Source organism: Carassius auratus, chromosome 36 (assembly GCF_003368295.1).
Source record: "Carassius auratus strain Wakin chromosome 36, ASM336829v1, whole genome shotgun sequence".
Classification (NCBI taxonomy): Eukaryota; Metazoa; Chordata; class Actinopteri; order Cypriniformes; family Cyprinidae; genus Carassius; species Carassius auratus.
This window is the reverse complement of record NC_039278.1, coordinates 12,300,937-12,325,510: the sequence shown is the minus strand read 5'-3', so window position 1 is coordinate 12,325,510 and position 24,574 is coordinate 12,300,937. Positions and strand designations below refer to the sequence as shown.

Below are 24,574 nucleotides of genomic sequence, written 5' to 3'. Positions count from 1 at the left end.
AACCCACTCTAGTTCGACAGGTTCTGAAGCAACTTGCAGTTGATTTAGCTCCCAAAACACCCCCCACGCTTGATGTATCCTTGCAAAACCAGACTTTGTGTTTTTGTATCTAAAAAGAACCAGCAACACGTGGATATTTAATCATAGGATACTGAAACTGACTAATCAATTATTCGATTTTTAAACATTTTGATTTATACATTTGCTTGCCCATGCAAATCTCACTTCCACAATATTAGGGTGTTTTGGATGGTTGCCAGGATGTTGCTATGTGGTTGCTAAGGTGTTTTGAGTGAGTTTAGTGCATTACCACGTATCCTGTTGTCAGGGTTATGTGGGTTGTTGCTATGGTGTTCTGGGTGGTTCCTTACTAGTCCAAATCCTTAAACTCAAACTTAATGGCTAATTCTTAAAGGGATAGTATGCCAAAAAATAAATAAAATCTTTCATTGTTTACTCACACTTTGTCATTCGAACCTCTATGATTTAGTTTCCTTAGTGGAACACAAAAGAAGATATTTTAATGAATGATGGTAAACAATTCAAAGGCCCTTGCAATTGCATTATTTAAAACTAACAAACAGAATGGTTAACAGCCCTTCATCATCTAAAAAAACATACATTGAGGTCAATACCGTTCAGAGACCTAGTGGGTCATGTCACAGACTGTACACTAGAGGAGGCTATTCAGCTTTCTGTTCCTCATGTTGTCATCTATGCTGAGGACAGCTGTCTGAGACACCCTGCTGCATTAATAAATCAAAACACATCCTGACATAGACACACACTCACACAGAAATACTGATTATATGGAGAGTTTCTTTATGTGCACACACAGTATCTTAAGATATTCACATGAGTCACAGGATTTGCTGGTTTAAAATGCAGTTTAGTTATAAAAACCTGTACATTTAAATATACTGTATATATTTTCTAAAAAAAAAAAAAAAAAAAAACTGACAGCTCGGAAGATCTCTAGAGATATCTTGAAATAATATAATTTCATCTATCTCTTTTATTAAACACTCAAGTTTCCGTAAAGGGATAATTCACCCAAAAATGAAAAATCTGTCATCATTTCCTCACCATCATGTCATTCCAAATCTGCATGACTTTCTTTCTTCAGCGGACACATAAGAAGATATTCTGAAGAATTTTGGCATCCAAAACATTTCCCACTGACTTCTGTTGTGTGTGCAAAAGCAACACTGAGCCATTTTTCAAAATGTCTTTTTCTGGGTTCCACAGAAAAAAAGGAAGTAATACAAGGGTTGGAGTGATGTGCCAGTGAGTAAATGGTGACAGGATGATTATTTTTAGGTGAACAATCCCTTTAAAGAGCTTCAAGCACATTGATATGATTTCCTAACCTTGAATTAAAAAGATGTAATTATGCACTTTTTTTTTTTACTCATTCCTCATTTGTACATTTCTGAAAAGGTGATTTAACCTTGTAAATCTTTAAAGCACTTCATCTGAAGAGGAGATGGGCAAAAGAGAGGTTCATGACTGTATGTTTCCAGGTAGAGAATTTATAGATGCAGATGATTAGGGGCTATCTCCTGTCATTTCAAAGGGGACAGACAGAGTGAGGCGGTTAGGGGTAAACCATCTCACACTCTTTGAAGGGGGATGTAAGATTGTGCTGTGAATTGGGGGAGGGAACAACAACAGGTCCATGGGCCTCTTTCTGGGTTGGTTTGTGGAGAATGTTATTGGGGCACTCTCAGTTTTGTGGTCAAATATGCTTTAAAACCGAAAATCATTTCCTCCAGCATGTTATTATTCTTCATTATTTAAAAATTAGACATATAAAGCACCATGCCACTTAAAATTTGCACATTTCATTGGTGCACAAGTCCAAAAAGAAATTTGAAAATATATTCTTTATGAGTTTTTCCTCAGTGATTATCAAATTGCTTGATGCTTAAGTTTCACGTCTAATTTTTTTGGCCAGTTGAAACCAGAGGTTGTACAGCAGGGAAAAGTCATGACAGGAAACAGCAAGCAATGAGCTAATTACTACTCTCTCTCTTTCTCTCTCTCTCTCAGTCTGCCTCTCTCTCTCCGTTCTCCCTCCCTCCCTCCCCTCTCTTTTTCCTTCCCTCCCTCCCTCTTTAGCGCTGTCTCCTCCAACAGTTGAAATTCTACACTGTTATGCCTCAGCGATCACCATGGAGATGAGTTCATTGCTATCTTCCATGTCTGGTCTTCAGAGGGCAGAGCACTTACAGCCTCTGCAGACCACAAGAATACAAGTGTGTCCTAAAATTATTATTATTATTTTTTTTGAGCATTTATTTCTCTTTACATGACGATCAAAATATATAAATATACATCACAAAATGTGAGCTTATTATGTATATCAGGCAAAGAAACACATGCATTTAATACTTTATAGTAAGGCTATTATAGTTTGCTGTGTCATATATATATCATACATATCAACTTTTATTTTGTAGTCTTCCTCCTGCACATGCAACAGTTTTTTTTTATATTTATAATTATTTACTATTTGTACAAGTAAATATATATATATATATATATATATATATATATATATATATATATATATATATATATATATATATATATATATATATATAATTTATTTATTTTACCTGGGGGGATCTAACCTTTACAAGAACATTTCATTATTTTTTAACCATACAAAAAAATAAACGTGTGTTTAGTAAATATAATTTACTTTGCAAGTATCCTCAATGTGAACAATAGCTTATTTTAATACATGATCAAATTAATGCATAACCTAATATATAATGTCAAGAAAAAAAATTGCATTTGTGTATTTTACACGTAAATCTTGGTATTGTGTATTATGTGTAAATTGTGCAGCGTGTTTATTGTGCTCCTGTACATTGCCTTATACTGTCAATGCTGGTAGACCACATGAGACCTACGTACACGTTGTAGTTTTGATAAAGAGATTTGATTTGACAGACTATGAATTAAAAGGTGTGCTACGAACAAATTATTCGATCTCTTGCAAAGACAGCGAATTCATCACACACGACTTATGTAAATGAAGGCGTAACGTCAGCCTACTCGTTAGGGATACGTGACGGTTATCTCTATGTGGTCCTCGGATGAGCTAAAAATAAATGCACAATATTTTTTTTAACGATATTGCTACTACTGCTCATCTCCTACTGGATGTCTATTTTTCGATCTGCGGGGGTTCATGTACTTGTAGTTTCTTTCCTTTCCAGCTCTGTGTAGATTGCGCGTGTCGCCCGGATGGCAGGACTACATTACCCAGCAGCCCCTCGCGTGCATGGTTCGGGCAGGCTTCTTTAAGCTTTGGGAGTGTTTCCCATTTAAACAAACATAGCTAATGCTGAAGATGGCGGATGCGTAGAAGTGGCTTAAAGAAACTGGAGTGTTTCACTGGATACATTTACACCGGTAAGTGAACAGAATCACTTCTTCGCGATCCTACATGGATGCATTTAAGCCATTGTTTTGTCCGTGAAACAACGTTACGTGATGCCGGTTATTCAGAAGTACATTCTTGTCCACGGTGGGGATCTTGCCACCTAGTTATTCTGCCTTTGAGACAATAATCGTAGTAACACAGTGTTGCCAGAGACAACATTCTCCAGCATGTTTGTTTACTTTTCATAACAAGATCCGTTTGTGGATTTTTTAAAGAAAATGCTTATGCGGTCGTGTTTATAGTTTGCCGTTAAGTAGTAGTAACACTGTTTTCTTAAGTTATTCAACATTTTGTAGCGTTTTGAATCCAGTCTGAATGTTTTGCGATATACAACAACCCGAAACCATTAAGTTATTTTTGTAATTGCAGTACTATTCCCGTTGTTGGTTTATGTAATATTAATAAGGTATGGACTTTTTGCTTTGTTTTAAATCTTTGACCAGCAGCAAGTTTGTTGACCAGTTTTTGGATCACTTGTTTACATGAGCTGAAGTTAGTTTAATATAATCTTAACCCTTTATCTTTCTCTATCACACAAACTTATTTTTATATTCTGACCTTTAATGAAAAACTTATTGACCTCAGACGATCTATTCAAATGTCTTGTGTGATTTATTACGAGGATGTTGTGTAGCTTTTAATGAAACAAACAACAATATGGTTTCCTGGTTAATGACACAGAGGGTGGAGATTAAATGATCATAAAGAAATGAAAAACATAAAAACTGGTCATTATTTGCGGTGTTTTTATGCTTTTGCTTTGCTACCAAACCTCAACTGTGGTGTATTAATTAACTGAGACAACAGTTAAATGGTTAAAACAGTTAAAGTCAATGTAGACAACTTTAGCAATGCACAAGCCAGCAGGATAAGTTCCTGTGATAACTCTTATCTTCTAGATTTTTTTTAGCCATATTGCATATTTGTGCAGCTAAAATGTGATGCAGGTCGTACTGACTGTATTAGATGCTGTAATTATGTCTGTGTCTCAAACCCCCTGTGAACTCTCTACCAGACAGTATTGTTGGACATGACAGGAGTGTTTTAAACGTGCATATTGCGAACACAGGAAGGTGAATGATTGTTATCGGAGTCAACAGACACTATTTTTAACACCCCCATTCTTTGCTCTTGCGATGTTAATTGCAACAATTTAGCCCGAGGTAGTCCGTGCACTGCAGTGCTGCTGGAAAGTTTGAGGAAGTTTGTCTGTATTCACAGCGATTCGTGTTATGTAGTGATCCAAATGCAGCAGTTTCTGAGCGAGGAGAGTTTGACCACATCCCACCGTTTCGAAAATATTCCCTGCCCATTTATAGAAACATCACAGAACCACATTTGTAGGACCAACATTTCCCTGAAATCCAGATATGCACTCATGCTGACATGTATAGACGCTGTGAAATATATATTGCTTGTTATTCGGCGATTGAAGGTAGACATGTAGATAACATGCTTGTGCTCTGACTGTTTAATAACATATTTTTAGAACTGTGACTGATTTGCTTTTATTGCCTCCACAGTGCAGTGAGAACTTCCTAATAATTATGTTATTAAATTTCAAAGCTGCAGCCTCTTTAGCCTGTAGTGCACTTATTCTGTGTATAAAAATAGTTTCATGTCAGTGTGTGTTTTTAAAGCAGTTCTGTAGTTGAATGGAGGAGAACAGAACAAGTGTTCTTCACAGCGGTGTATGTTGGTGCTCACACGCTATGGGACCCACGGATGCCCTGACTGCGTGTGGGAAAAGACCCTCTGAACTCTTCTTCACACTGGTCGCAGGCTGACCCCTCCTTCCCCCTTTATCTGTTTCTTTCTCCCCAGCTCCCTCTCTCTCACACGCCGAGCGTCAGGCTGCATTAACTATGAATCAATCTTGTGTTGAACGCTTTGACTGCAGATGGGGTTAAGAATTAAAGCATGCATAGATTCTCTGTCCTCGTCCATTTGTTGGCTCGGGTTTTATAACTCATTAACTTGGACACTCTCAAGGGGAAGAAAAAAAAATGCTTGTGTGAAAGATTTCCTATGATTTTTGAAGAACCATCAGAGTTTTGATTTGAACATTTAAACATCATGCATTTAGTCGTATTTGAATGTCCATTGTTGTGGTTAAAGGAATCATTAGTATTTTATTGTCTTTAACATTTTTAGGAATATCCTGACCACTCTTTTTAATAGAATGAGACTGAATCAGGACAACCGGTGGCAAAAGCACCACGAAGTATCATAAAAGTCGTCCATATGACATATTTTATGTGTTCTGAAGCATTGTGTGATGAACGGTCCAAAATTTAAGTTATTATTCACTGATAATCTTGCCATCTAGTGGCCGTTAAGTTTTATAAGTGTTTCTATATCTAGTTTTATTTTTGATTTACAATTACTAAAACTGAAATAATACTTCAGCTTAAACATGTATTTCTGTTAGCTGCCAAAGCAACATTTTTAATTAGAAGTTGTTTAATTTAGATCGTATTTTAGTTAAGTTAATCGTGTTAACAGTACATGTCTCATGACAGTCCTGGTTTGTTTCTGGACCACTCGGAGCAGTTTTGTGAACTGGATCAACCGTTTTGGTGGAATGATCCGACTCAAAAGAACAATTCATGCACAGTCACACATTTCAGAGATGCCTTCAGTTTTGGTCTGTTTATCATGCTTAACTATCATGTGACTTCAGAAGAAAGTCTTATGACCCACTTTTATGATACTTTTTAAACTTTTTTTTTTTTTTGTTCTTTACAGCCCCAGTTTCCATTTACGTACACCCTTTGTGTTCCATGGTAGACGGAAAGTAATTAATTATTTTCGTTTATATATGAAATATTCCTAAATGTCTTGTCATTATACATAAATGTTCTTTTTTGCCCAGATATTTTGTGGCTTCCTCATGGATGGCAGGATGTTGTGACTAGCAAAATGGCAGAATGACTAATGTGATTGTCGTCACCCTTCTGACACTTGTCTGATCGTCCCCGCGCGTTCTGCATTTATCTGTCCACAGTACTTGAAGTTGAAATGCTGCTGTGAGAGCGAAGAAAGGAAAACAGTGTGGTTGTGGGTGACGGTTATTTTCAGAGCAGGGAAAATGGTCCAGTTATATCATGTATCTGTGTGTTTGTTTCAAATGTAAGATTAATGAGGGGGGGGGGGGGTATAATGTTGCTCCAAGGTGCTTGTGTTGGTGGCAGTGGGTTGAAACAAAAGCTTGATTGTTGGACTAATTGAAATGTGATAGCTTCGACTAATGGCTTTCTGCTCCGAGTAGTTAGTAGTAGGGATGTTTTAGATCTGTAAACTTTTAATAAATGTGGCGAGGCTGACCAAAATGAATGACTACATGTGGCGAGGTTGTGCAAAATAAATTGAAAAACGAACCACTTGGAACTTAGTGGATATTAATGATTTATTGCACCAGTCAGATCCTCAATGAAAACATTTTCAAGCCTAAATATTTTGGATTTGGATATTGTGCCATAATTTACGACACTAATTTGTAGTCCGTTGTAACTTTCGATTGTGTTAACTAGAGAAACAATCAGAAAAGTGTTCCTGTGGCTCAGTGGTAGAGCATTGTGTTAGCAGTGCAAAAGGTTGTTGGTTCGATTTCCAGGGAACACAGGTACTGTTAAAAAGAAACGGATAGCCTGAATGCACTGTAAGTCGCTTTGGATAAAAGCGTCTGCTAAATGCATAAATTTAAAAGTAAAGTTAGTCCTTCTCAATCAAGTCCAGAGAGAGAAATACATTTAATTCCTTTCACTCTTCCTGTACACCTTTAGCGCGGTGAATGGATGCCAGATTGTGTGTCATGGAATAAATTTCCAGGGTTTCTTTCCGTTTACTCCACTCGTAAACCACATATTTTTAAGACACACAGACAAGAGCTCAACTGTGAAGGTTTGTCTTTCGCAAGTCAAAAATTCTGGCGAATCATTTGCAAACTTATGAGTCGTAATTAAGAGTCTCTGCATGGCATCTGCATTTTACAGCTCTCTTCAGTGTCCTGTAGCACAAGTCAAATTTAAGAGGAATGTGTAAGTTGCATCCAGCTGTGGCTGCTTGTGTAAAGCTGTGTTGCCATGACGACACTCCTGCACGACTGGCTCAAGGTCGTTCAGGCGGTGACGATGAGCTGGATGTGCCTGGCGACGGCGTGTGCACGGTATGCACACATACACGGAAGGAAGCTCTGCGCAGTGCTGTGGGTGTCTGAAAGTGAAACTAGAAAATGCATGCAAAGGCCGTCTGTGCATAAAGACTTTCTCTTAAGATGGTGATAGGGCTTGAGAAGGAAAATATGGTGTTCGCTTTTTCATGTTCCCATTGCTGTTGTGCTTAATTTGTTGCATTTTCCAGCCCAGTTCAGATTTGTTGTAGTTTTCCTGTTGTTGCCGAGAAAAGTGGAGAGAAAGAGTGGGGAAAATGGCTAACGAGGTTAAAAGAGTGAATCGTGTGCACTCCTCCTCTTTTTTTTTTTCTCTCTCTCATTTTTTGGCTTTCTCGCCCTCTGCTGAAGAATGCTCGTAAAACGGGTTCACCTGAATAAGCTCATGGGAGGGTAAGGCCCTGGTCTGGTCTTGTTACCATTGTAAAAAGTTAGCAAGACTTGGTGTGTGTTTGTGTTGTATTTAGGGCCCTGTTGTATAATAGTAGAGAAAAGTTTTAAGTCATGAAGTAAATGTTACCAGATGTGTTCCCCAGCAGTTGAGCATAGAGAGGGGGGGGGGAGAGAGAGAGAAGTAGATGGAAAGAGAGAAAGTCAACTTTGGATGAACTTCTCATCTGCTTAGTGGCCACCTTGTTTTCATTTTGCCAGCATCCCCACCCCCCAATTTGACGAAAGTTTTGTGGAGTTACTCAGAATTCCAGACTTACAAAACCCCACTGTAGTGTTGGAAAACGTTTACAATTGAACTGCATTCCTGTAGAATATTTACTCTATAATTAAAAGGATTAGCCTAGTTCACTGAAAAATTAATATGCTGTGATTGTTTATTCACCTTTGTTCAAACCTGCAAGACTATTTTATCTGTGCAACACAAAAGAAGATATTTTGAAGAATGTCTAAGCGGTTCTTTACTATTTCCAAACCCGTAAATCACGTTTTCAGGTCTGACGTCAGCGAAACTAAGTGTCATTCGTTCTTGTTTGTCTCATGAAGGAGCACAACATGTCAGCTCTGAAATTCTTCAAAATTAGTAGTCGACAATGACTGTCTTTCTTCTGTGGAACACAAATAAGATATTTGAAAAAAGAAAAAATTTTTTTTGAGTAAACCATCCCTTTAAAAATCTGTCTGTCTGTCTGATACCTGCTCCAAAAAAGAAAGTAAATCAGGAACTTTAATTTCTGTACAAACAATGCCTTTAACTGTACATTACTCCAGGTGAGTGTTTTATTTTAGTGCAGTTGTGAGTCATGGGACAATTTTGGGTCATTTTGTTCCTGTTGTGCTACATGACTAAAAGCAGTATATACACTACTGTTTAAAAGCATTAGATTGATCAAATGTGACCTTAAGGTTACGTTTTCACGACAACGGTGTAGTCAAATATAGAAATGTTTTTCCCTTGCATTTTTTAAAGGTTTCACGTATACACGACAACGTTTCCAAACATGTTCACGTTTACACACATCCGCGAAAATGGGCAAAAACGCTGTATTACTTATGCCAGGCCAGTAGTTGGCGCTTTCACCTTGTTAGTAAACAGTACCTGTAGGGAAGTGATGATTATGTGTTCTATATGATGCATCTCCGCTGTTGGTTGTAATATTGGTGAAGTAAATCCATACTTTGCTGAAGAAGCATTAGCCAACTCTTGAGCAGCAACAATTGTTGTGTATGTTTGTTCACGCTTGCCTTTAAAATTGACACATACTGTGCGTGTATACATACATAACACGTACTGCGTACGTGCATGACATCACAAATTTAAAAGATTCCTGTTTTGGGTGTTTACACAGAAACGATAACGGTGGCATTTTCAAAAATGTGCACTTTGAAACCCGATTTCAAAAATATGCGTTTTCAGTCCCAAAAACGCTGTTTTCGTGTAAACAAACAGCCAAAACGCATAAAAAGTTTTCCAGTTTTTGGCTGAAAACATTGTGTAAACGGCCCCGAAGACATTTATATATGTACAAAAGATTTCAATTTCCAAACAAATGCTGTTGTTTCTATTTATCAAGAAAAAAAAATCCTAAAAAAGACATCAAGCAACACAAATGTTTTCAACATCAATAATCATAGGAAATGTTTTAGAGCAGCAAAATCAGCATATTACAATGCTTTCTGAATGATCATGTAAAGACTGTAGTAATGGCTGCTGAAAATTTAGCTGTCATCAAAAGATTAAATTACATTTTAAAATACAATAAAACGGAAAACAGTTAGCATATTTTATTTGTATTAATATAACACTATAACAGTTTTTACTGTATTTTTGATCAAGTAAATGCAGCCTTGGAGAGCATTACGCATTAAAACATTCTTACCGACCCTACAATTTTAAACACTGGTGCATCACAATTTAGTTATTTTTGCTGAAAATTAAACTTTAAAATTGTTATATATTACATAATCATGTTGCAATTATTTTTTTCTGATAATTTAGTCAAACAAAAGGCAAGATCTATAAAATAGTAGTAGTAGATTATATTAATTATAATTATTATAATAAATGCATAATACACTAAATATGACTGGATGAGCAATGTTATGGAACCACCCCTATGCAACACTGTAGTTTTTACATGGTCTCTGTTGTTCTTTCCTTATTATCTTCATACCCTAAAGCCTATTTGCATCCAATGCACCCCTCTTTCGCTATGTGTACTTCCATAGGCTTCAGCTTTCTTTTGTTCCAGAGGAGCGTCACATCGTCCATAATCTCTCTGTGTCAGACTGATAATCTGATGATGTTGAAGGGACAACCCTGAATAGGATTTTAGCATTGCAGTGATTAAATCAAATGTAGAATACAAATGTGGCATCATCGCAGCTTTGCAGCAGAGCAGATGCACCTCACGCATCGGCCTCGACAAAAAATATTGCACCAGGTGGGGAAAGCAACGGTCTTTCCTTTTAATCACATCATTAATGTTTTAATTAGCCAGTGTCGCAGACATCGTTTGCTGTCAGGACCGGTCGCACACCTGAGACACGTCACACACTAAAAGGCGTGACAGACTGAATGGACACCACATTCTGCATTCTATGGTTGACCTGGCTGAAATGCGTATTTGCATTGAATATATTGAAGATTTCAATGTCAGTTCATATTAAGATGCTGGATTTAGATGTTTGAGCCACAGGATGTGGGAGGGTCTTATGGCTTTTGGTTTGAAATGAATGTCATTCTATTGGTTAGAGTCCAAGACTGTGTGGTAAAACGGATTACATACTGGTCTGTCTGCCTATTGCCATGGCTTCACTCTTGTTTGTGGCCTGTTGTCAAGGTGATTAGGCCAGTCGTAAGCGGGGAAAAGATGATGGGCGTCCTCTTCCCTCTAGGAGGTCCATTTATCCAATGAACTATTAATAGAGAAGCTAGCAACTGCATTGGCCTTTTGTCATTCCTAATTTTTAATTAAATTTGTATAATGTATACACACTGCCAAAGCCATATATATATACCAGATCATATTGGCCTTCTTTACCTTTCATCCTTTGTGGTGTGCAAATGATGAATCAAAACCCTAATGCCAAGAATGCAGGTTGACGCTGTTTGGATGATCGATTGCATTAATTTCGCATCTTGACGGTTGTCATTTTCTTCGCAGGCATTTCAGTGGGTGGACTAATCCAATCTTTTGTCTTTAGTGTGGAGTACAAACTCTAAAGGTGGTGACAAATGGCAAACGTTTTACAGGAAGTGTCACAACAGAGCTTGTACAACATTTGATATGAAGGGAAGTGCCACCATTGACTTTTATGTGATATGTTTTTTTATCAGAGGTGTAACAATTCAGCCATTGTGGGGTTTCAAAAAGTGCTTAAAGCAACTAGTTTTGTGTATTCTTGAAGTCCCCTACAGTTACTTGAGTTAACACAATCCACACATTTAACAGACTTTCATACCTACTCACGAAACTTACATGCATCCAGAACCAACATTTATGGAAATAAATGGAAGCCACTTGTACCATCAGAATAAACTGATATTTAAAAGTAAAAAAAAAACCTTGCATACGGTTCCTAAATTGAAGATGAATTGCTAACTTTAATCAACACAATCAGCTTTGAGACAGTGTTTTTTTTTTTTTAACGAAACCTGTTAAAAATTGCTTTTCTAATTAAAGTACAACTGAAATAATGTAGCCCTGAAACTTAAACATGAATTAGAAAATGAATAAGTTGAAATACTAACACTAAAAATAAACAAACGCTAACTAAATAAATAAATAAATAAACTGAAAATATAAAAATAAAAATGAATTTGGAATATTAATAAATGCTTTAATAATGTATAAATAGTACTAAAATAACAATGCTTACGATAAACAAAAAACACTGCATTTGATTCAAAACAGAAAACATCTCTCAACAACGTTTGATTCATCATAAATGCATTGGAATTTGGTGTTTCTGGTCTTAGTGCCACCCTATTAATATGGCTATTGGATAATTAACCTCAAAGTAAACTTAATTTGTTCTGCAGAACACAAAGAAATGTTCGGATCCAAATAACATTGGGCCCAGTTGACTTTCTTTTTTTTCATTTTCATCTGTTTCACATAAGTCCATCATACAGGTTTGTAACAACATAAGGGTGAATAAAGGATGAACTGATTTTCTTTCTTGAGTGAACTATCCCTTTAACAAGATTTGTGATGTAAAAATCACTCCAGTTGATTGAAATGTACCAATATCTGCCATATATAGAGTGAATCGATCCACAATGATTTAGTCGTTCTGTCAGATGCTTGGAAATAAGAGCATGCGTCTTTTTTTGCCTAAGGAAAGTGCCTCAATTCTCTCTGACAGTTTGACTCATCACCTGAGCTTGTCTCCAATCAGCATCTGACCAAACAGTGTTCAGGATCAGTGCGTAGTGACCGATCTCTCACTCAGCACCCAGTGAGACACCATCAGCGCACTGCTGACCCCAGAGCAGGTCAGAGGTTATCTTTAAGAAAAGAGTTAGCCAACAAAAGCAACTGGCCTTTAACCCCACTCATTGTGCTCTTTAGAGCGCCGAAAACTAGCTGCCGCTTTGCTTAAGCAGGTCTAGATGTAGAATGCGCTGTTACAGGAAGTTTTCAGGTTTATTTATAGGTTTAGGTTTGTTTTGGTGTAACTTGAGTGAGGAAGGTCACAGCATAACTGTGGTATTTTTGCACTCATATGTAGGAGAATTTCACCTATTTCGACATTTTATGGCTGTATAAAAAAACTAAACAAGCTAGTACCATTTTTAAATGCATTTTGCGGCAAATTTTCTATCACACACCACTCTTTTTGAGAGTGACACATTTACTTTCTGATTTCCTTCTCTTTCGTCATTGAAGATTTAAGATGCTGATGTCTCCGATCAAATGTTTGATGTAGCTGTTACCGTTTGACTGGTTCCAGACCTTCCATTGTTTGAAGCTCAATTCATTTCAATGAAATAACTGTGGCTTGCCAATCAGCCAGCGGTTTTCTGCCAAGGTGACTAAGAGTGTAACCTTGACATATTCGGAAAAGCCTTTTGAACCCGACAGGGCTTCATCGAACGTATTGGCAGTTCAAACTCGATTAGATGGTTTTTATCTGCAATATTGGAGGCACTTTAGAGCGTTCCCCAGCCTTTGGCCTTTCTATTGTGCTCCCTGGGTGCTCTCTGTTGTCTCAGTGCTCATAAGTCATTTAAATATGCTTTTAATAGTGTTAGCCTACGTCGAGCTGGGGTTTAGCCTGTGTTGAGGCAGCATGTGGTGAGGGAGAGGAAAGAGAACCGGGAGAACAGAAGGGGTCACAGGCTGAGGTCAGCATGGGGCACTTAGCTCCCTTTACTATGAAAACTGCATAATTTGATTTGTGAATGAGGATGATGGAAGAGAAAAAAGCATTTGGTATGTCCTCCAAGAGAACCAGCTGTTTACAAGACACAGACAAGGCCTGCTTTAGGCCAGTAAAGATTTGCCTCAGGATCTTTTTTTTTTTCACTTTGGAGTACCAAACATTGTTTATTGTTCAAAATGTCCTACATACATATAGTAAGAATTTTTGTGCTTACTATCCATGGTTATACCGTTAATTTTGTTTTATTTACTTTTAGAGCACACCGTTCATTCGAAAGTGAGACTTTTTATAATAACAAGGTGATCAATTATGATTTTGAGATAATTATTGCCAACACCTGGATAGATCTTGGTTCAGTTTAAGTAGATTCTTCTTCAGACATTTGTAATGGTCTGTATCAATACCACAAGGAAGATAGTAAGTAGTTTTCACCTTGTAGTTTTCACAACAGATTCATGTTTAAAGCATTACTTTATCATGAGCACTAAAACCCTTGCTTTAGCTCTGCTGAGTCATTCTGCTTTTAACAAGGTTTGAAATCCCACGTTCTACCAATTTCAAAACAAATCCAAGCGATGAGAAAGAAACGGATAGTAAAAGAAAGGAGACTGGAGAGCGAAAGAGAGCAGCCATCCTCCTGCCAGTAGAATCCTTTTATAGAGGTCAGAGTTCAGCTGCTGTGCTGCTATTGGCTGAGGAAAGGTGAAATTAAAACCACTGTAAACTTTTGACCCTGCCGGAGCTGCGCAGGAACGCCCAGAACCAGTTTGGAGTGGAGCCTACGCTCTTCCTCTGTTTACTCGGAGAGAGAGAGAGGGAGAGGGAGAGGGAGGGCGAAAGAGCGGAGGCTGGAAAAAGGAATCCACACAGTCACCGTCTGGAATGAATAAGTTGTTCAACGGCGCAGGGCAGTCAACATGAGTTCAAGAAATAAAAAAACATTTATGAGAAAAAAAGAGAAATGATTTTAGGCTAAACAAGTTTCTCTCTCTTTTCTCCCTTCCTTCTGGGTTAAAAAAATCTTTGGTTGTTTTTCAGAGCGAAGCTGTGCTCTTTAAATGGGCTTTTTTTATGAGGAAAATGAGGCCCTCCCTCTGCTTTTTCCATTTGCACTCAGAGTGCTGTGTTTTTATGTGTTTGAAAGAGTCAGTGCTACGTTAGCTCACTGGGTAAAACAGAGGCTAGATGACCAGGCACATGTTCCCCTTCCACCCCTGCTCCGTCACTTTTGCAGTCTTTTTCTTTCCCTCCTTGCATTTTTACCCCCGTCAGGCTGCTGAAAGCCTCTCTGTCATAGATTAATGAATGAATTTGCATAGTACGGACTTTGTGTTCAAATAAAAAAAATATTTTTTACCCCCATGCTTACTTGTTTTCCCTCGCTCTCTTTCCTGCGGAGGTGATTCTGTCAGCGTTTGTTGTATTTTTCCTGAACTCTGCAGTTTTTCCATTGTATTGTTGGTGAAGTGGGTGCGTGTGCCAGTTTCTTGAACGAGAGAGAAGGCGAACGCTCGAATGCTATCTCCGTCTCCTCCATAACCTAATACATTAAGATGTGTAATGTGTGCATGTGTTGATATTGCACAGCAGGAATGACTTACTATCTGGTGGTCTGTTACAGTAACACAGTTGGATTAACAGATTTATTGCTATGAACACAAAGTGGGCCTGTGGTGCATCCGTAAGCAAAACCGCATACACACTAGGGCTGCGCATTTAATCGGATTAAAAACGAAATCGCGATATGGCCTGGTGTGATATGGTATTATTAAACCTCAAAAAGCTGTAATTTAATTCAATAAATGTACAGTACAGAATGTGCTTCACAGTGAAGGAGAGTGCTCTGATCTGTCTCTAATCTAAACCTATTACTTGTTGTTCGTCCAAGCATATGTGGCTTGTAATATGGTGTTCATACTTTCTGCATTTCATTGGTTTCATAGAGGGTTATTATTGTATAATAATAATAATAATAATAATAATAATAATAATAATAATAATAATGATAATTAATCAACAACAATGTAATTTATATAAAGTTATATTAATATAAGATATATTCTTTGAAAAATGCAGAATTGTTTTATATTATTTAATTAAAATTTCAATAAATTAAATGTATGCATTTAGCAGACACTTTTATCCAAAATGACTTACAGTGCATTCAAGCTATCATTGTTTACATAACATGTGTTCTCTGGGTATCGATGCCGCAACCTTTTGCGATGCTAACACTGTGTTCTACCACTGAGCCACAGGATCACTAATTTATTGTTAAAATGGTATTAAAATTTAAAGTTATTCTTTCATATTTTAATATATTTAAAAATCTCATTTAATCCGGTGATGGAAAATGTAATTTTCAGTAGTCGTTACTCCAGTCATGATGAATAAAAAGTTCAAAAGAATGTTTATTTGAAACTTTTGTGACATTACAAATGTCATATTTTAAAATAGTCAATTTAATTAACAATAATATCAACCATTTATTTTATTAATATGAATATTATACAAGAAAAAAGGAGGACGATTACGATTTGATAGGACTGTGAAAAGTGGGCATTCGGTATTTGAACAAATTCGTTTTTGCACAACCTGTTGATCATGGTGGGAGTTGATGTGTAAGAGGCTGTTTACACGAAAACGTTTTCAGCCAAAAACTGGAAACTTTTAATGCAATTTACCTGTTCGTTTACACAACAACAGTGTTTTGGGGATTGAAAACTTATATTTTAGAAATGGGTTTTGAAGTGCAAATTTTTGAAAATGCTACAGTTATAGTTTCTGTATAAACACCCAGAACGGGACTCATGAAAACGGTGACGTCATGCGCGTGCGTAGTATGTGTTATGTATTTAACATACACAGTACATGTCAGTTTTAAAGGCAAGCGCGAACAAACATAAACAACAATGGGCGAAGTACACGGTACTGTTGTTGCTGCTCAAGAGTTGGCTAATGCTTCTTCAACAAAGTGTGGATTTGCTTCACCAATATTACAACCAACAGCGGAGACGCATCATATATAAGAAATAATCATCACTTCCCCACATGTACTGTTTACTAACAAGGTGACAGTGCCAACTAATGGCCTGACATAAGTAATACAGCATTTTTGGGTGCTTTCGTGGATGTGTGTAAATGCAAATCTTTTTGAAAACTGGAAAAACTATTCCATTTTTGACTACATCGTTGTCATGTAAGCATAGTTTGTGTTATTACATGCCTTTTTACAAGCAGCCGAAATATATAATGTTGAATGTTTATTTTTGCATATTTGTTTATCAATAATTATCATATGACCGGTAAATCACAGTATTTAACATATTTAATCATATTATTGAATGAAATTCTGCACCTTAATATGCAAGTATGGCCACTGCCTCATATCTTGCTATAAAAATGTAAATAGTTAGTTGGAAATAGTTAAGTCGAAAGTAACTGAAATGAAAAGTGATTAATCTGTGCTCATGCTTTGATTGTGTTTTCAATTCATCCCCAAGACATCGGACCCCTTTTGCACTTTTTTCAGTGCTGGACAGTAAATATGTCCAGGTTTGGTGAAGTGAATTGTGTGTCAGTATGCTTAAGCGAGTGTAGCTGTGAAAAGCTTTTAGATGTCTGCACATGTACACACATGCTTGGCACATGTCTGCATGTCTGGGCTGTTCGCTATTGTTCTCTCTCTTGCTTTTTCTCGTCCTCCTCCTCCTCCTCCAGTCAAAACCACTCTCTGTCCCTTATTCTTGAGCTGTTTTCTTCTTCTTTCTCACTCCCTCCCTCCTTCTCTTTTTGTTCTACCTCTGCTCATCTCTTACACTTGCTGTCTAGCTTGTCTCTGCTGCAGAATGGAGCCGTCCTGAGTGGTCATGTGGCGACTATCGTGGAGAAAGAGAGCAACGGCCAGTAACTTGTGCCACCTCATCCTCCTCTTGTACCGTGTCTGAAAAGATTTAGCCACAGTTCATTTCCACAGTGTTTTCATCTTCGTTTTGAAAAGGCAGAGCGTGTGTGTGTGTGTCGTATAGTCTGCAGAGGTTTTGTTGTGTATGTGTTTGTGTTTATTTAGTGAGTGTTTCACTGAGATCAGATTTCATGCTTTATTTTCAGGCTCTGCCAGAATGTGGTGGCTATTTTGGATCTGAGTCATTCTTCATATCCCTCTTCATCCATTCCTACAATTTACGTGCTCCATTCATCTGTTTTTTTTTTTTGTTTTTATATGCATTGCATTCATATGGACATTTAACAGTTTCACTGATTTCACCGTCTGATGTGTTTTAATATAGGGTGACTGCATGCACCCTATTCAGCAAAAGCATGGGTAGATCGTATGTATAGTATACTTGCCTGACCCTCAAGAAGCAGCTCCAGTTCAACATTCATGCAATTTGCTGACTATTATTTAATGTCAATATGATATTAAATTATGATATTAAGACGACAAGTGAAAAATTACATAACACATGTTGTAAAATGACAACAATTTACATGTTGTTATAAAATCGCATTAATACATAAATTCAGTTCAAATGAAAATGAAGTTGATCAAATAAATGTGTAGTTTGCTGAAATACTGTAATTTTAAGTTATTAATGGTGAATAATGTTACAATTTGTTATTATTATTATTGTAATATAACATATATTACAGTAATTCTTTAGACCTCCCCACAAAAAGAAAAAAAAGTGCAGCTAGAGTTGCCCTCTTTGAGGTGTGTGAATATGAAATGACATTTAAAGTAAACCTGTTTAATTCCATAATGTGGAATGTGGAATGCACAATTTGCTGTCTGGTGTCCTCTGACAGTCAGTGCGTGACTTATTTCTTGCATATGCTTCACTGTAAGTGGTTTTAAAACATCTTCGGTTTTATAGAAAATGCCAAATGGAGTTTTTATGAGGTATTGAAAATAAGCAAATAAGTTCTTAAGCCTTAATGCCCGACTGAAGCGTGGTCTGTTAAATGGCTTGATGGCCCTTTTGTTGCACATGGAGGACTGAGAGTTGCAGGTGCCGCTGACATAATTATAAGTCTGTTTCTTTTCAATAATGTATTTCTTCTTTTAACTCGGTGCAATGGTTTTGAACGGCCCATTGAATCTGACTGCTGATATGTATGGTAAGGTGCTGAGGTGGACTGTGTGTTGTGTATGGGGCGACAGGAGGCAGCCCCATCAATAATGCAGGTTCTCTCAGTATGGGGTCAAGGCATGATGGGATATTGAGACGTTACCCTACTGGTCGTCAAGGAAACAGGCAGAGGAGACCACAACAATTGGGAGGGTGATTGTGGTTTTGTAGCATAAATATATATATATATATATATATATATATATATATATATATATATATATATATATATAAAATGCATGTGTAGAATTTTTTTGTCAGTAAATCTACAGTTTTTCATCTCTTTAATTTTCATTAAAGATTTTATAGTGTTATTAAGTGTTTAAAAAATAAGGTAGAATAAGAAATCATTATGAAATGTTAAGGAAATGGAGTTCTTCTTAAGACAGTGATAGAGATGATTGGTGGCGGTGAAATATAAAGTCCTCATGGAAAAACACAGACAGATTAGCTTCGAAGAGACCGAACAGAAGAACCGGTTCAACCTATGAGGTTGAATATGTAAATATGATTGCAAAGAGCCAGCAGGCATTTTCCAGGAAGAGGAAGTCGTGACGCAAAACTCGGTGTGTGTGGGAAGGCGCAAACAGGATGCCTGTTTTTGCTGCTTCCTGATTCGGATATTCTCGATAACTTTCCCATTAAAATAGCCATTATTCTCAGAAAGACTGGAAGTGGATCTTCGCTTTGAGATGCTCATCTGGTGCATTCTGTAAGAAGTCTTTGCAAGAGCTCCGCTATAATGAGCAGTGCTCTTGTATGTTTTTATCAGATATTCGGTTCACCTTTCGAACTTCTGAAAGATGTGGAATTGCATCACTGTAGAATGGAGCCATAATGTCCTTAAAACTGCCTTTGCGTCTTGACTGTTAGATTGGAAACATCAGCGCAACATACAGACAGAAGTTTCACTTGATTCTGCCGTGGGCTTCTACATTCCACATCTCCTGCTTAATTAAAGGCGTATGTGAAGTGCTCGTCCTTGGACTGAAGTTTTCTCACTCTTGCTCTTTTTGTCTCTTAGCATTTTGCTTTCAGCCATTGCGTTCATCTCCTCACATTCACATTCACACTCATCCTCGGTCTTTCGTGCTCTCTTGAGGAGAATGTTGATGTGCTGTCTGGTTTTGTTGTAGTTGCACTCAAAGTATTGATGAAAATGGAACTGTACACTTTGAATGGAGTATTAAAATAACAGTTTAAATTCCTGCTGAACAAACCCTGCTAAACTAGTCTAAGCTTGTTCACTGGTCCTTCTTAAACCAGCCAGCTGTCCAATTTAGGCCAGAAAACTAGGTTAGGACCGTTTTTTTTTCAATAGTTTCAGTTGAGGGACAGCCCAAATTTAACTTATGCACTGACAGTTGGGGCCTCTGCATGTCCAAATCTCATTCGCACACATGTATATTCTTTTATAAAACAAATATTTCAGTCCTGGATGTGGATTGGTCAGTTCAGTGTATAGTGTAACGGTCATGGCTAAGAAATGCAGTGGAGAACTACAACCTCTTATCGTTACTTAAAACGTTGATCACTGTAAAAATAATATATTTTTATACACATTTAAGTATCTTTGCTTATGATCAGTGAAGGGAAAACAACATTTGGAATGATATGAAGGTAAGAGAAATTTCAGTTTTGGGTGAACTATCTCTCTAATGACTTGACTTTAGATCTGAATGGTGCCTTGACCTTAACAGTCATGAATGGTTATATGTCTGTCATTTATCATTTGTTTAACTCCACTGCAGATTTCAAGGAGAAAGAAAGGGTGAAAGAGATCTAAAAGTAGAGAATCATTCTGCAGCATTTTTCCACTTTGTTGTAGGTTTGTGACAGACAGCCATACGTGTCAGCACAGGCAGTGCAGTATGGGCACAGTTGTGTAATGTCTCAAAGTCAGACTCAGGAATGATGAACTCATACTGAGAGTTTGTAGGTGACTGAGGGCAAACTAGGGATAGTTCACCCTGAAATTAAAATTGACATTATTGACCCTCATGTCGTTCCAACCCTGTATGTCTTTCATTTGTCCGTCCACTGACCCATTTTCGTGCTTAAGACAACGTAAAAGTAATCCAGTAGACTTGGAAATGGTAAACAAACAGAAGCTCAAATGTGCATGCTCGCTTGACGCATGAGAATAAACCTCATTGGTTCTTGTGGTGTCATGCAAGCTTGTTTGCACTTCTCTTTACTTTATTTGATGCACCATGTGCATTGATCAATGTTTATGTGAATAAAATCCCAAGTTAAAATACGTTTTTGTTAGGGCTGCGCGAGATTGAGAAAGAAATTACATTTCGATATTTTATTTTTCTGCGATATATATTGCAATATGAAATCGAATAAAAACATTTCTTACAAACAAAAATGGGGTGAGCACACTTACATTCTCATTTTAAATGATTTAAACATCGACAACATTGTGTAAATTGATTAATATGCGCGAGGGAGAGAGAGCAAGATGGCGCTGGTGTTGTTTGAAGACGGTGAGCGTGTGGCCGGGGCTCGCTCTCTCTCTCTCTCTCTCTCTCTCTCTCTCTCTCTCTCTCTCTCTCTCTCTCTCACTCGCGCTCTCTCTCTCTCTCTCTGCCCTGTTAAACTCACAGGATTTAAAATTTTAAAACCGCTGTGAAATTAATCCGCGAATCACATTCGTCAAGGGACTATCGTGGATTCGTACATCGCAATATCGATGCTTAAACGACACATCGTGCAGCCCTAGTTTTTGTAAACTAAGCAATTGTATCAATTTTGAAAACCTGGATTAAACGGCCCAATGCATATAGATTCCTTTTTACAATGTCTTTATGGACTTTGAAACAGAAAATGTTGTTTACACAGACTTCAAATGGTTGGACACAAATGATAAGAGAATATCATAGTAAATATTTGTTCAAAATGGTAAAAAAAAAAATATTGACGATTAAGAATAGTCTTATGGTTTGAGTATGTTTTTGAGTAAATGACAGAATTGTATTTTTTGGTACACTATCCCTTTAAATGAGAGGAAAAGGCTTTTTGCATGCATGTGTTCAGCAAGGGAAGGGGAAAAGACTGCAAGCCGATGGTCTGTGCTCTGAGATTTCCGCTGAACTCTGGGAGGGGTCAGGCGTGGGGCAAGGTCAGGGCTCTAAACAAACATACTCGCACACATGCACGCATACAGCAGAGGGTCTATGACCAGAGTGACAGAGACTGATAACAGCAGCAGAAGCTAGAGAGAATGAAAAGAGTGGAGACGGAAAGACAGCCATGTGTCCCTTTACACACCGTGACTCTTTAAAAAAACTGGACACTGAAGCCACACTTAAAAATGTATTACGTTCAGTGCCTTCCTTTAGATGATGAAATGTTAAATCAAATGCATACTGAACTAATTTGACATTTCTGAATCATTTTTGTGATTACTTAATCATTGTGACCTTAAGGTGATTTCTAGGTGAATGTATGAAGTAATTTTGCCTCAGGTTGACCCTGATGCGCTAGCAGAATAATCACAGGTGTAGTTTAATCCATTAACTATAGATATATTTCAGATAAAGCAAGCACTGTAGGCTTTGAGTATGCAGATTTCTTCAGATGTAGCAATAACATATTGTCACACTATATGGTTTCTGTTAAATGAATAAATCAATTAAAAATACATTAAAAAAATGCTAAAATCTGCACTCCAGTTCATCAGCTTGTCCAATGACTTTTTGAATTAATCTTTTTGAAATATTCAGTCAGAGATCCTTGTTTTTCCCGAGTAGGCAAAGGAGGCAGTGACTCCTCAGAATTGTTCCCCCCAAAAATTCATAATACAAAAATAAAATGCTGCCAATATTACAAAATATAATACTTAAAAGAGTATAAATCACTCGTTTTTCTAAAGAAGCACTGTCTAACAGCAACACCAGCAGGTAAAGTTACATCGGGAGTCTCCGTCTCTCTCGTTTCCCATGAGTCCATTGAGTTTTAACAAAACCCCTAAAGCGTAAGGTGGGCTTGGTTGGGGGGTAATTGAGAATGAATGGGGGAAAATCTCTTGAGAGGAGGCAATGCCATAAGTTCACAAATAAAGTATCTTGTTAAAATTGTTACTGCCCCAAGTTATTATTTTGGAATAAATATAAAATGCTTAAAAACACTGACTTGATGAGATTCGTACTTGGCTTTAATAAACCGTATATTGATTACATTGTTAATGTATAAATATAAAATAGATTTTTTTCCCTCCCTGGTAGTGTAATGTTTAAGTAATGTTTTTTTTTAACCAAGAATGTGTAACTGGGACATGAATTAATATTTGATAAATAAAAAAAAAAACAATTTCAGAACATCACCGCACACCACTGATCCACTGATATGTATATCATTTTTTTTTTTTTTTTTTGATTGACTGAAAAGTTCCCGCTTATAAGAGCCATTAATTTCAAGAATCAGACTACACTGGTTGGGCAGTTTGTTTTTTGATTTCCTAAAAATAACTGGCTCATAAGAGTCCTGCATTCTGGGAATTGAACTACACCACTCATGGGTAATATTTTTTTTTTTTTACTTCAGAATTCACTAAAAAGTACCGGCTTATTAGAGTCATTCATTTCAGGAATTGGACTGTAGGATCTTTCAGTCAATATTAGGAAAGTTCAAAAGAAGCAATTTTAAAATCAATATTTTACCCAGCCCTGCCAGTGGCACAGAAATTATATTTCACCTTTCAAATAAATGCCACTTGGTTTGATATTTTGTATCTAATACAATGACATTCATACAAGTGTGGCTTATGTGTGATTAATATTTTGGGCCATCCATGTCTTTGCATACATAATCTTAAAAGGAAGCAGACATATTGAAAAGGGCACTTCTAATAATAACAAACAAAACAAAAAAAGAACATGATCGCTGAGAACTGAGAAGTATCACTAAAGAGGAGGAAGTGTTGTCGTTGGTGAAGTGGGTGGAGCAATAATGGTAGAAGTAGGAAGAAACGTGTCATAATGAGACATGTGAAGGAAGAACATATCACTAACAGTAATTCAGATTCATTAGTCTGCTTTTTAATTAGATCATTTATACATTTCATTTACATGTTGTGCAGCGTACGGCTTCATGGATTGAGATAATTGATCCAGTCCCTGTTACAAAAATGCGCGCGCACACACGAAAACGCACTGAGGGTTGATCCACTTCCCCTGGGGCCCCGTTTCACTCCATCATAATCAGTGTCTCTTCTCAGACACACTGTCACAAACACACAAACACACACACGCAGCACCGCTGCTGAGGCCTGGAACATTCCGCGCATTCAGCTGTATGTGGGAACACTTAAAAATAAGCCATAAACACGAACACACTCTTGCATTTTTTAATAAATCATTTTTGAAAAAGAGATGAAGCCTTCCAGTGCATTGTGTAAACGTGCCAAAGTGAGTTCATTATTTGTTTGTGATAATGCACTTGTGGCAGGATAGAAGTGCTTGTTTTGTTGTATGTTCGTAATATGATCATAATATGCCTTCAGTTGGGTTTTCTGCCTCTGATCTAAACTTTGTGTGTTCCTTAGGTGCTGATATGTTTTAAACATGAGTGGAGTGGGTGAGAACTCACTTGAGCCACTGTGCTCAGACCGAAAGCGCAAACTCTCCACATGTGACACGCCAGGACAAGGGTGAGGCGTTTAATGGTGCATAAAACAAGCAGTATTTAAAATCTTTGTATGTTTTTCCTCCCTAAAATTCTCTGTGTGTGTGTTAAATCTACAGATGTGACAAGCGCAGGAGGGAACAGGAGAGCAAGTATATCGAGGAGCTGGCTGAACTGATTTCGGCCAACCTTAGTGACATCGACAGCTTCAATGTCAAACCAGACAAATGTGCCATCCTTAAAGAGACCGTGCGCCAGATACGACAGATCAAAGAGCAAGGTACACGTCTGCTCACATGGCTCTTTTACATATTAGTCTGTGAAAATATTTACTAAACCCAC

At 37.3% G+C, this 24,574-nt stretch overlaps 1 protein-coding gene across 1 annotated transcript in view; it reads left to right on the top strand.

Moving 5' to 3' along the window:
• Window positions 1-3,300: 3,300 nt before the first annotated feature.
• Window positions 3,301-24,574, top strand: part of LOC113055267 (nuclear receptor coactivator 3-like) — a 33,809-nt gene continuing 12,535 nt past the window's right edge. Inside the window, exons 1-3 of the mRNA XM_026221430.1 lie at window positions 3,301-3,426; window positions 24,153-24,257; window positions 24,352-24,512. Of these exons, the coding sequence (XP_026077215.1) occupies window positions 24,172-24,257; window positions 24,352-24,512 (247 nt within the window). The 5' untranslated portion in view covers window positions 3,301-3,426; window positions 24,153-24,171. The remainder of the gene's footprint in view (window positions 3,427-24,152; window positions 24,258-24,351; window positions 24,513-24,574) is intronic.